General features: G+C 40.1%; 1 protein-coding gene across 3 annotated transcripts in view; it reads left to right on the top strand.

Annotated features, from left to right (window-relative positions):
• The window catches only part of phka2 (phosphorylase kinase, alpha 2 (liver)), a 23,689-nt gene that overhangs the window by 6,069 nt on the left and 4,627 nt on the right, over window positions 1-12,993 (top strand). For all 3 annotated transcript variants that reach the window (XM_058400418.1, XM_058400420.1, XM_058400419.1), the window contains 23 exons: window positions 2,547-2,629; window positions 2,716-2,796; window positions 4,332-4,430; window positions 4,580-4,726; window positions 5,019-5,072; window positions 5,301-5,423; window positions 5,584-5,679; window positions 5,879-5,986; window positions 6,844-6,922; window positions 7,025-7,159; window positions 7,367-7,476; window positions 8,185-8,329; window positions 8,441-8,519; window positions 8,599-8,753; window positions 9,755-9,925; window positions 10,235-10,341; window positions 10,653-10,786; window positions 10,901-11,057; window positions 11,157-11,236; window positions 11,349-11,427; window positions 11,971-12,100; window positions 12,568-12,669; window positions 12,776-12,894. In XM_058400418.1, the coding sequence (XP_058256401.1) occupies window positions 2,547-2,629; window positions 2,716-2,796; window positions 4,332-4,430; window positions 4,580-4,726; window positions 5,019-5,072; window positions 5,301-5,423; window positions 5,584-5,679; window positions 5,879-5,986; window positions 6,844-6,922; window positions 7,025-7,159; window positions 7,367-7,476; window positions 8,185-8,329; window positions 8,441-8,519; window positions 8,599-8,753; window positions 9,755-9,925; window positions 10,235-10,341; window positions 10,653-10,786; window positions 10,901-11,057; window positions 11,157-11,236; window positions 11,349-11,427; window positions 11,971-12,100; window positions 12,568-12,669; window positions 12,776-12,894 (2,573 nt within the window). The remainder of the gene's footprint in view (window positions 1-2,546; window positions 2,630-2,715; window positions 2,797-4,331; window positions 4,431-4,579; window positions 4,727-5,018; window positions 5,073-5,300; window positions 5,424-5,583; window positions 5,680-5,878; window positions 5,987-6,843; window positions 6,923-7,024; window positions 7,160-7,366; window positions 7,477-8,184; window positions 8,330-8,440; window positions 8,520-8,598; window positions 8,754-9,754; window positions 9,926-10,234; window positions 10,342-10,652; window positions 10,787-10,900; window positions 11,058-11,156; window positions 11,237-11,348; window positions 11,428-11,970; window positions 12,101-12,567; window positions 12,670-12,775; window positions 12,895-12,993) is intronic.

The raw sequence follows: 12,993 nt of genomic DNA, 5'->3' as shown, positions 1-12,993 counted from the left end.
AAAACAAAACAAAATCATTCTATATTTGCATGTAGCTCATTTTCATTGATGAATTGTGTAGGTCTGATATCATGTGGGATAATATCTTGATATCTGAATCTGATACTTTATCCATGATTTTATCTGATTTTAAAAAGCAGTGTCCGTATGCGTTCTGAATCCACTGCAGTTTTTTCTGAAAATGGGAGAAGATGTGTGTCGTTTCTGTTAGTCTTGCCAACAGCAGAAGCTTGCGCAAACTCTGAAAACTCAGGTTTTTTCAAACAGAGAAGGAAAGTGAAGTAATAAATGTTATAATCGTTCCAGTTCTTCCCCAGCTGTAATAGACATGTTATAATCGCCCCAGTTCTTCCCAGCTGTAATAGACATGTTATAATTGCTCCAGTTCTTCCCCAGCTGTAATAGACATGTTATAATCGCTCCAGTTCTTCCCAGCTGTAATAGACATGTTATAATTGCTCCAGTTCTTCCCCAGCTGTAATAGACATGTTATAATCGCTCCAGTTCTTCCCAGCTGTAATAGACATGTTATAATCGCGCCAGTTCTTCTTATAATCGCCCCAGTTCTTCCCCAGCTGTAATAGACATGTTATAATTGCTCCAGTTCTTCCCCAGCTGTAATAGACATGTTATAATCGCCCCAGTTCTTCCCAGCTGTAATAGACATGTTATAATTGCTCCAGTTCTTCCCCAGCTGTAATAGACATGTTATAATTGCTCCAGTTCTTCCCCAGCTGTAATAGACATGTTATAATCGCTCCAGTTCTTCCCAGCTGTAATAGACATGTTATAATTGCTCCAGTTCTTCCCCAGCTGTAATAGACATGTTATAATCGCTCCAGTTCTTCCCAGCTGTAATAGACATGTTATAATCGCTCCAGTTCTTCTTATAATCGCCCCAGTTCTTCCCCAGCTGTAATAGACATGTTATAATTGCTCCAGTTCTTCCCCAGCTGTAATAGACATGTTATAATCGCCCCAGTTCTTCCCAGCTGTAATAGACATGTTATAATCGCTCCAGTTCTTCCCCAGCTGTAATAGACGTTATAATCGCTCCAGTTCTTCCCCAGCTTTAATAGACATGTTATAATCGCTCCAGTTCTTCCCCAGCTGTAATAGACATGTTATAATCGCCCCAGTTCTTCCCCAGCTGTAATAGACATGTTATAATCGCCCCAGTTCTTCCCCAGCTGTAATAGACATGTTATAATCGCCCCAGTTCTTCCCCAGCTGTAATAGACATGTTATAATTGCTCCAGTTCTTCCCCAGCTGTAATAGACATGTTATAATCGCCCCAGTTCTTCCCAGCTGTAATAGACATGTTATAATCGCTCCAGTTCTTCCCCAGCTGTAATAGACATGTTATAATCGCTCCAGTTCTTCCCCAGCTTTAATAGACATGTTATAATCGCTCCAGTTCTTCCCCAGCTGTAATAGACATGTTATAATCGCCCCAGTTCTTCCCCAGCTGTAATAGACATGTTATAATTGCTCCAGTTCTTCCCCAGCTGTAATAGACATGTTATAATTGCTCCAGTTCTTCCCCAGCTGTAATAGACATGTTATAATTGCTCCAGTTCTTCCCCAGCTGTAATAGACATGTTATAATCGCTCCAGTTCTTCCCAGCTGTAATAGACATGTTATAATCGCTCCAGTTCTTCCCCAGCTGTAATAGACATGTTATAATCGCCCCAGTTCTTCCCAGCTGTAATAGACATGTTATAATCGCCCCAGTTCTTCCCAGCTGTAATAGACATGTTATAATCACTGCAGTTCTTCCCCAGCTGTAATAGACATGTTATAATTGCCCCAGTTCTTCCCCAGCTGTAATAGACATGTTATAATCGCCCCAGTTCTTCCCAGCTGTAATAGACATGTTATAATCGCCCCAGTTCTTCCCAGCTGTAATAGACATGTTATAATCGCTGCAGTTCTTCCCCAGCTGTAATAGACATGTTATAATTGCCCCAGTTCTTCCCCAGCTGTAATAGACATGTTATAATTGCTCCAGTTCTTCCCCAGCTGTAATAGACATGTTATAATCGCTCCAGTTCTTCCCAGCTGTAATAGACATGTTATAATCGCTCCAGTTCTTCCCCAGCTGTAATAGACATGTTATAATCGCTCCAGTTCTTCCCCAGCTGTATTATAAGAGGCTCGGAATAAACCAGTAAATGTGTTAAAATGATAAAATCAGTAGATCATTTGTTTCTTGTCATGTACTGTATAATATTCAAGTGAGTGCAAGCTGTTGGATTAAATTTCTCATTAAACTCAGACAAAATTAAATCTTCATTTTTTTAAAAGTGGAAATGGTTTATGTCATTTCTGCTGATTATGTACAGGTTACAGGTTTCACTCTCCCAGTTCCTGACTTTTACACAGTTTAAGAAATGTAAAAGTTTAAACATTTACTTAAATTTACTTAAAGACTTTAAATCAAAGGCTCGTTACTGTCCTTTAATCAAGTCGCTCGAGTTGTTTCTGTGAGGTCTCTTCTCTTGTTATTACACATTAATAAATGTTTTTTTATCCCTGTTCCAGGCCTGCGTATCATATCCAACCTGGATGAAGTGGCTTTTATACAGAACTTGGTGTTCTACATCGAGGCTGCTTATAAAGTGGCAGTAAGTTGAACAGATTCTTCAACACGTCCATTAAACCTGCTTTTCAGTGGATGGTGTGGATAACAACATTGTTTGTGTGTCTGTAGGATTATGGCATGTGGGAGAGAGGAGACAAGACAAATCAGGGGATTGCTGAGTTAAACGGGAGCTCTATCGGAATGGCTAAGGTAGGACGCGAGGGTCTGCTGACCGCGGCTGTCAGGACACGGGTTGCCAGGTGGGGAAAAATCAGACCCAAGTGCAGGAATAGACATCAGACAGGGGTTTATTATAAAATAACAAAATGAACAGACACCGGAAAACATTAGGGCAGAACTAGGAACTAAAATACAGAACAAGAAACAAAAAACAACAATATTGAGTAACAAACAGCACACGATGACGAGGACTCAAACAACACACACAAGACAACTGGGATAAACTGGGGAGGTAATTAGTGAGACAGGAGGGACAGGTGTGCAGAGGCGGGTACGGGCTAAGGTTGGGGTGGGGAAAGCAGACATATAACACAGGATATAAACAAACCTCTGCTGGAACGCCCCCTGGTGTTCCTACAGGGAATTGACCGAGTCGTCTATGACAGGGACATGTGGTCATTTTCACAATAACGAGCAGTCCATTAGTTCTTCACGGTTTTGAGTCCAGCATATCGGTGTTAAATTTCAGCTTTCATCATACTGAACTCCACCATTCCTCTGTTCCTTTAACTAATGCCATGAATGATCATGAAAAAAACCTCATACTAGTCATACTACTAATTTACTATTTCCAGCTCCAGGAATAATACTCTGATATTCTATCGTATTTTCGTGTCTGTTTCTGTATAATTCTCAAATCTGATCACAAGTGAGTATTATTAATTCACAGAGACCTGAATGATCACTTAAACACAATAACTGAGGTTTTCTGTAAAGAGATTTTTATTTAGCATTTTTGAAGGAGTCTCCAGTGTCAGTGTTTTATAACAGAGGCACAGTTATAACTTTCTGACACAGTAAAGCTTTCTGATTCACAATAACATGACAAGTGGAATATTTTTGTTGCGTTAAAAGAATCTGGTGAGGAAACAGTGATTTATAGTTGTAAGTGATAGCCCTGGTGCTGGCAGATTGCTGTAGTGTGAGATGATTAAAACACTACAGAAGGCTCTGCTGTTGGAAAATAATCCTCGGAGTTGAGTTTCTTCACAGCACCCTGTCTTTATTTTCCTATACCTGCACATCCTCTCCTTTTCTTTTTCTTTATATGATGCATGAGGATGTGATGTGAGTGGGTGTAAGTGTTGAGGATGCAGAAGATAGGGATGGGTGGAGAGAGATGATTCGCTGTGGCGACCCCTGAAGGGAAAAGCCCAAAGAAGAAGATGTATGAGGATGTGACAGAAAACAATAACAGCATGATACACAATACTTTAAACCCCAATATTCAGCTTCTGCATGAGAGCCATATAGTAGAGCTGCATTAAAAAAATTAACAGAAGTGGAGCTTCTGTTAAAGTTGTTAAAGTTGTGGAGGCATTAAAGTCAACAATGGTGTCAGTATTTTACAAAAATAATAATAAAACAATTAAAATTTGACCAAAGTCAATACAAAAAAAAATAATATAGCATAAAAATGATATGTATTATTATGTTTAAAATAGCACTGGGATTCATTTAATCACAATATCATACTTTCTTTATACGTGTAATATGTTCTTCAGGCTGCTCTGGAGGCCATTGATGAACTTGACCTGTTTGGAGCTCACGGAAGCCCGAAATCCGTGATCCACGTTCTACCAGATGAAGTGGAGCACTGCCAGGTAATACACTAAACTTCTGAAATTCATGTCAAAATTGAAAAAAAAAATGATTTGCTTTGTTGCTTTGAGGTTAGCAGATACATTAGGAACATGAACTATTTTACCACCATGCACTGTTAAACCATTCCTAAATGATGATCTGTTTCCAGTCAATCCTGTGCTCCATGCTGCCTCGAGCCTCTACGTCCAAGGAGATCGATGCAGGTCTGCTCTCGGTCATCTCCTTCCCTGCGTTTGCAGTTGAAGATGCTGACCTGGTCAACATCACTAAGGGTGAAATCATTTCCAAACTGCAGGTACACCGCTTTTGTCTCCTCCATTATATTTCTAGTTAGAGTAAACCTGAGGTATTCTAACAAAACACAACAAAATAAGTAAGATTGGGTGGTTAGCATGCTCTCCCGGTTTCCTCCAGGTACTCCAGTTTCCTCCCCCAAATCCAAAGACATGCGCTGTAGGCTGATTGGCATTTCTGAATTGTTCCCTCTGTGTGTGTGTGTGTGTGTGTCCTGTGATGGGTTGGTACCCCCTCATTAGTGTGTCAGACAAATGGCTGCTTAAATATAACACTTTCTCATCAAATTGTAGGGACGTTACGGGTGCTGCCGCTTTATTAGAGATGGCTACAAGACCCCGAAAGAGGTAAGAAAAAGTGTTGAGTTTCTGTTTCTTAACCAGTGTGTAACTGTGGTGTGGTTGAGAGTCACAGGATATAAACACTAGCACTTATACAACACAGAGCATACAGTGGCATGTTGTAGTTACGTGTAAATAACAGCATCTCCATGGATTAGTCAGGAGGTTGTCTCTCTGGTTTTTGTGTCTGTGTAAAAATCTGATCTCGGTTATATTTTGCTAAAATGCTTTCAGGATCCGTCTCGGCTGCATTACGACCCGGCAGAACTGAAGCTGTTTGAGAATATTGAATGTGAATGGCCAGTCTTTTGGACTTATCTCATACTGGATGGTGTTTTTAACGGGGATCATGTACAGGTATACACTTGATTATTTCACCATTTTTATGTGCTTTTACTGAGGTGACAGGAGTTATGGAGGAGATATGAGTAAATCTGTGCTGACTGTGCTGTAGTGTTTGTCAGTGTCCACAAGGGGGCAGTACGTGGTCATTATTAACGCTATTGTAACTGCTCAGGTGCAGGAATACAGGGAGGCTCTGGAGGGTGTCTTGATCCGAGCTAAACATGGCATCCGGCTGATGCCTGAGCTTTATGCTGTACCTCCTGACAAGGTGAGTGTGTGTGAGTGTGTGTAGAGGAAATATTTTCTCTCTCTCTCTTTGTATATAATTGTGTGTATGCCCTGTAACTGAGTCAGTGTGTTCTACAAATTGGAAACCCAGTGCTGAAACAAAGTAGAATGACCAGCATAGGGTTTTTTATTTATTATCACAGCAGAAGAGGTGTAGAGGTGTATTTGTGTTGTTTCAGGTTGATGAAGAGTACAGGAACCCTCACAGTGTGGAGCGAGTGACCACAGGCCAACTGCCTCACTTATGGGGACAGTCTCTCTACATCCTGAGCAGCCTGCTAGTCGAGGTACAGCAGCTCACATGCGTAACATATATATATATATATATTTATACACATACACTATGTTGCCAAAAGTTTTGGGACACCTGAGCGGGCTCGGCCCCTTAGTTCCAGTGAAAGGAACTCTTAATGCTTCCGCTTCAAACCAAGACATTTTGGACAATTTCATGCTTTGTGGGAACAGTTTGGGGATGACCCCTTCCTGTTCCAACATGACTGCACACCAGTGACTCCATAAAGACATGGATGAGTGAGTTTGGTGTGGAGGAACTTGACTGGCCTGCACAGAGTCCTGACCTCAACCCCATAGAACACCTTTGGGATGAATTAGAGTGGAGACTGTGAGACAGATCAAACCTGGGACATCTCTCTCTTGAATTCTTGAACATGAATGTAATATGGAGTTGTCCCACCCTTTGCAGGATATAACTGCTTCAACTCTTCTGGGAAGGCTTTCCAGAGGGTTTAGGAGTGTGTTCATGGGAATTTTTGACCGTTCCTCTAGAAGCGTATTTGTGAGGTCAGGCACTGATGTTGGACGAGAAGACCTCGCAGTCTCCACTCAAATTCATCCCAAAGGTGTTTTATGGGGTGGAACAGGAAGGGGTCATCTCCAAACTGTTCCAAAAAAGTTGGGAGCATGAAATTGTCTTGGTATGAAGCTGAAGCATTAAGAGTTCCTTTCATTGGAACTAAGAGGCTGAGTCCAACTCCTGAAAAACAACACCTGAACTCAATGATTTGGAGGGGTGTCCCAATACTTTTGGCAAGATAGTGTATATTCCTTACAGCCGTGTAGTCCTCTAGTCATGCTGTGCAGGTTTTAATGCATCACTATCTTTCTAATTTATTAATCCAATCAGGGATTTCTTGCTCCTGGAGAGATAGATCCTCTAAACAGACGGTTCTCCACTGGATTTAAACCTGATGTTGTTGTTCAAGGTAAACAAACCCTTGTTGTTAATCTTAATCTAAATCCCAAGTGTACATTTGCTGCTATGTTCAAACAGCCGGGTTCTCCAGACCAGTGTTTTTTTCTTGTAGTCAGTGTAGTAGCAGAGACGGAGGAGATCCAGGCACTGCTGAGGGATAATGGGATTGAGGTGCAGAGTGTCGCTGACGTCCGGCCCATCCGAATCCTGCCAGCTCGTATTCTGAGCTACATCTATGTCAAGCTGGGTAAAGATGCAGCGCAGTTCCTGTGTTTGTTGGTTATGTTACTAACATTGATACCTGCTGTATCCAAAATGCTGCGTATATATTAACAACTTCCTGTTAAATATTTCTTTATACAGAAATGTGTGTGTGTGTGGGAAGTGGCCTCAGGAGTGTGAATATGTACTACACACAACACACTTGACTCTTCACTCAATTTCATGTGCACAGGAAACTGCAGGAAGCTGAATCTGACTGGACGGCCCTATCGACACATTGGTGTTCTGGGGACTTCCAAGTTCTATGAGATAAGGAATCGTACCTACACCTTCACCCCACAGGTAATAACACATTTATAATGCTGTCGAAAGCTCACTCCTGAAATATATTGATTATTGGTTACAATAATATGAACAATTAATATTAACAATAACTTGTAATAAAATAAAACAGTTCTAATAATAAAGTAATAACCATGTTATTATTGCGCTCTCTCTCTCTCTCTCTCTCTCTCTCTCTCTCTCTCTGAAATATTTATTGTACTCACAGAAAGAGTTTGTTGTCCCGGATGGAGCGCATTAGATATCATGTTACTCAGATTGGTGTACAATTTAATTATGAATATTAACTGTATTTCTGGAATTTTCTATTTATATTTTTATTGTGTATTAAGGATTATTATTATTATTATTATTATTATTATTGAAATCATAATTATTTATTAGAATTATTTGACCGATTTAGTAAATAAATCATTTCAGCCCACTTCTGGCCAAGTTAAGATGAGCTTCTATCATATCATACATGTCTTCATTTCTTTAGATATAATCTGGAAAAAATTAAACAGATATTTAATATTGACTCAGAAAACCTCACATTTATTAAATCAAATATTTAAATGATTTGATCCAAAATGATTAAACTATTCTACATTGCAACCATAATACATGTTAGTTTCACTTATTAACCCTGCTTATAGCTGAGAGTAGAATAAAAGAAGATAAAATAAAACAGGAAATAGTGATTTTTATCTCTTCTTTTCTCTTCAGTTTATTGACCAGCATCATTTCTACCTGGCTCTGGACAATCAGATGATCGTGGAGATGCTGAGGACCGAGCTAGCCTACCTCTCTTCCTGTTGGCGTATGACAGGAAGACCCACACTCACCTTCCCGATTACACAAAGCATGCTGGGTAATAGAGGGATAAGATTACAGTTATACATGCAAATTTTATATAAAACCTCAAATCCCATTCTGATCCACCTGAAATGAGGACGTAAGATCTCTGTGTCTCTTGTTATAGTGGAGGACGGGGAAAGCATCGATCCTTGCATCCTGTCCACTTTGAGAAAGCTCCAGGATGGCTATTTTGCAGGAGTGAGGTCAGAAAACACTGCAGATGATTTCAGTTCCCATGTTCCACATTATTGCAGTACTTCACAGTGTCTCTCTGGTCTGTAGAGTTCAGATGGCAAACCTCTCCTCATTCCTTACTACCTCCTTCCACACCAAGCTCACCTTCATGGACGCTGACTCAGAGGAGAACCTCGAAGAAGAAGAGGAAGAAGATGACTATGACGAAGATGAAGATAAAGTTCATCGTTTTTCCAGCAGTGGTATTTTACTTTTCATTTTATTTCTGATGTCTGGTGCAAAAAGCTGAAGGAGATGAAGCTTTGATATATATATATATTTACTTATTTTATATATCTCATTGTATTTCTTTGTTAGAAATTTGCATGTTTTTGTCTGTACTCCTTCACATCACTCTGCTTTAAATAAAGCAATAAGGAGAGATGAGAAATGACCATAGTGTCCATTTTATAGTAATGTCACTGTGTCAGTATCAGTGCAGTGCTCCAAGTATGTCCCCAGTGTGAGTGTGGACTAAAGCAGAAGGCAGATACACACACGATTTTTCTTACGTGAGCTCCTGAAACACAACTCTGCTCTCAGTCGGATAACCTGAAGAGCGTTTCTGTCTCTTTAAAAGCATAACGAAATGATCAGTTTTTATCTTTTTTAGAACATGTTGTCTTTTCAGTATAAATCATTTAGTCATATTCTATGCATCTTTAGTAGATAGTTACAGCAGATCAGTTATAATAGGAGAAGACTGATCAAGCAAAGTTTCTGTGTTGGAGTTGTGATACAGAGGATATCTCCACAAAGGCTAGATCTTTTCTATTATTTGTATCTGTCCAGCAGACTTGGCTAGAATGGTTTTTCAATTCGATCTTTATTTATGTGAAAAAATATCCATAATTCAAAATGGCACGGATCACCAAGTGCTGTTACGGACTGTTATAGTGCTATTGCTTATATAAACATGACAAAGTGTCTATTCATGCCATTGATACTTGGAGGGATGTGATAGCTTAGTGGTGTTGGACTACTGATGGGAAGGTTGTGAGTTTGAATCCCAGGTCCACCAAGCGTCCACCTCTGGGCCCCTGAGCAAGGCCCTTAACCCTCAATCCCTCAGCTGTATGAAATGAGATAAATTACAAGTCTTTCTGGATAAGGGCTTCTGCTCAATGCCATAAATGTAATACTTTTCCACTCTATCCTCCAAAGAATGGATTAGAATCCTTTAATTCTTCCGTTTCCATTTTAGGAGGTTCCAAAGACGTTCTTGACCAGTACTTCGGCCACCTCCTGGAGAGCACGGCCACAAAGTCACATCTCCCTCCCATCCAGAAGGGGCAGGACCATGTTTTCAGCGCTGAGCACACCACCAGGGACATCCTCACCCTCATGGCTCAGGTTCAGGGACGTAACATGCCTAGTAAGCCTTAAATTCCTACTGAAACCATTATCCCTCCATTCTTTATTCACTGATATCTCTTTCAGTGTTATTATAATGACTTTTAAATATGAGATTTATATTCTCTCGCTACCGTCTGCCTGGATTTTCATATCCTGTAATTGAGGAGTATTCTCAGTGGGATGCTCCGTTAATTAAAAAAGCAGAGTGAATATAACAAGTCAGAGAGCTGCATGCTCTTCTGTGTAGGGTTCCTTTCAAATTTAGATATTTAGCTCTCTCCATGATGCACCCTGCTATTTCAGACACCTTTTTTTTCTGGATTTTCAGAGGCGTCTATGTATTTACCTGTGGTTCCCATCATGAACAAACACAGGAAGTCTCTGAACCTGCTGGAACTCCCACATCCTCAACATCACACTCCTCAACAAAACAAGGCAAGCTGAAAAATACTTAAAATCACAAACTGTAAACTCCAGCTCAGTTCAGTGTGAGCTAATTTAAATGGGGAGGTTGAGTAATGTAAGTATCACTGTGAGTATCTTTGGGATATTAGTGTTGTGTGAATCGTCTATAAATATGTCCAGTAGATTTAAATCCATTGAATATACTGTATATTCTGTCTAAATGAGCATGTTCAGAACAGAATGGAAAATTGATCCCCTTTAGGTTTAACACAGTTATGTAAAACATTACTGGACGTTTGTGTCACTGTTTCATTTTTGCATGTGTGAAAATGTTTGACCAGGCTTCTGCTCCTGACCTTCACCTGCCCCGTGATGCTCAGGGCAACACAGACTTTGCGGCGCTCGTGAATCACCTGAAGGAATGCCCCACGTTACAGGACCAGGCTGATATTCTATATATCCTCTATGCGATGAAGTGAGTATTCACACATCTTTATGTAATCAGATCTAATTATAGAATGATTAGCCTCCTAATCTTTATTGGTCAATCTCTCTGATTTTCTGCTGGTCCGGTTGTGGGGATGCTCAGAGGTGCAGAGTGGATGGTGAATATATCGGGGCAGAAGGGAGCCACAGTGCACGCTCTGCTTGAGGAGCTCTACGTCAAGGCTGGAGCGTGTAAAGAATGGGGACTTATTCGGTACATCTCAGGCATCTTGAAGAAGAGGGTGGAGGTCCTGGCTGAGGTAAGACATTTTGTTTTGACCATTTCTGACCAATCGAATCTCTCCTTTTACACAAGAACTGTCTAGCCTAGTTAAAACTTACCTATGTCTCATCCTCAGGCCTGTACTGATCTGATCTCACATCAGAAGCAGCTGACCGTGGGTCTTCCTCCAGAGCCGAGGGAGAAAGTCATCACTGTGTGAGTGTGCTCTTCTTCATTACCATTGAGAGATAATTACAGATAAATACCCTTAATGTTTCTCTTTTCTTATTTTATTGTTTAATTTCGCCACTGTTATCCATTCTCAAAGACCTCTCCCACCTGAAGAACTGAATAATTTGATCTATGAGGCCAGCGGTCAGGACATAAGCATTGCTGTACTTACCCAGGTAAAGCTAAGACCTAAAGACATAAATGTCTATAATTTGCTCCTTAGCTCAAATGTAATGACAAGCCCAGAGATGTTTGGTGTCTGAGATTAGTTGTTAGCTAAATTAGCCTCTTAGCTCTAGTGCACAAGTGAAGACACCAACACTGACTGATCAGCTGCATTTAGGCTGTAATAAATAAAGCTTTTACTCAAATACATAATATATGAAATATAATTCATGATACAGAAACAAAATCTCTTTTTCTCAGTTTAAATCTCATTTACTGTATGAAATAGAAAATCGATAATAGACATAAAAAAGAAGTTATGGCCCTTTATATTCTAGCTCTTGTTTCTGTTCTCCATCAATGGAGACTATAAAAACAGAAAAATTAATCTTTAGGGCATGATTCCTGTTCTGGTTCACTGTATCGAGGATCATTAAAATAGATCTGGTTATTAGCTTGTGGGTCTGTTTTGTTCTTGTAGTTCATAAAGAAGACAATTAAAATGTAGAAAAGAGTCTTTAGCTTGAGAATAATCTTGTGTGTGCTTCACACAGGAAATCATGGTGTACCTAGCCATGTACGTGCGCTCCCAGCCGAATCTGTTCGGAGACATGCTGCGCCTGAGGATAGGCCTGATCATGCAGGTGATGGCCACCGAGCTCGCCCGAAGTCTCCAGTGCTCAGGTAATGATGATTATCAGAGGTATAGATTTTCACTAGTGACTGAAACGTCTTCAGCTCAAGTCCAGGGCTGTTAGGAGTCAGGGGTGTGCTGTTAATGACCAACTTCATACAATGCTATATATGTAGGTGTATTTGTTTGTTTGAGTATATTTTAATTGAAGGTTAACTGATTGAATCTTTGTGTGAAAGCTTGAATTTTTGATGGATTGCATGTTTGTTTGATTGAATGTTATTTGATTGGATGTTTGAGCTTTTGATTGAATGATTGCTTGAATGTTTGAATATTTTACAGGTTGAATGTTGGAATGTCTGAATGTTTGTTTGCTTGTTTCATTGAATGTTTGTTAGAATGTTTGAGTGAATTGGGCAGTTGATTTGTTTGGGTTTTTTTTTAGGTGAATGTTTGTTTGTTCGCCATGTTTAGTGTGGAACACTGAATAAGTCATCACTCTGATACTTCCTGCTAGGTGAGGAGGCATCTGAAGGGTTAATGAACCTCAGTCCATCAGACATGAAAAATCTTCTTCATCACATCTTGAGTGGTAAAGAGTTTGGAGTGGAGCGGAGCGGTGAGTCTGTAAAAAATGATAGTTTATGTCTATATTAAGCCTAAGTGGAAAGTGAATATGATCTGCTGTCTGTATTTTATCATCATTATCCTCTGTGTGTTCTAAGTGCGTCCCATTGACTCCATGGCCACCAGTCCAGCCATTTCCATCCATGAGCTTGGACACACGGGAGCCACCAAAACTGAACGCACAGGCATCAGGAAGCTGAAGTCTGAAATCAAACAGGTGAGAGGGAGACGGTCTGTTGTACGGCTAATTATACACACAGAATGATAAAGATGTAAAAAATATTGTGTTTCAGCTGTACATGACATTGACATTATT

The sequence above is a fragment of the Hemibagrus wyckioides genome, linkage group LG10, assembly GCF_019097595.1.
Source record: "Hemibagrus wyckioides isolate EC202008001 linkage group LG10, SWU_Hwy_1.0, whole genome shotgun sequence".
In the NCBI taxonomy this organism is placed as follows: Eukaryota; Metazoa; Chordata; class Actinopteri; order Siluriformes; family Bagridae; genus Hemibagrus; species Hemibagrus wyckioides.
Note: the sequence above shows the minus strand (reverse complement) of the source record. Positions and strands in the feature narration are given on the sequence as shown.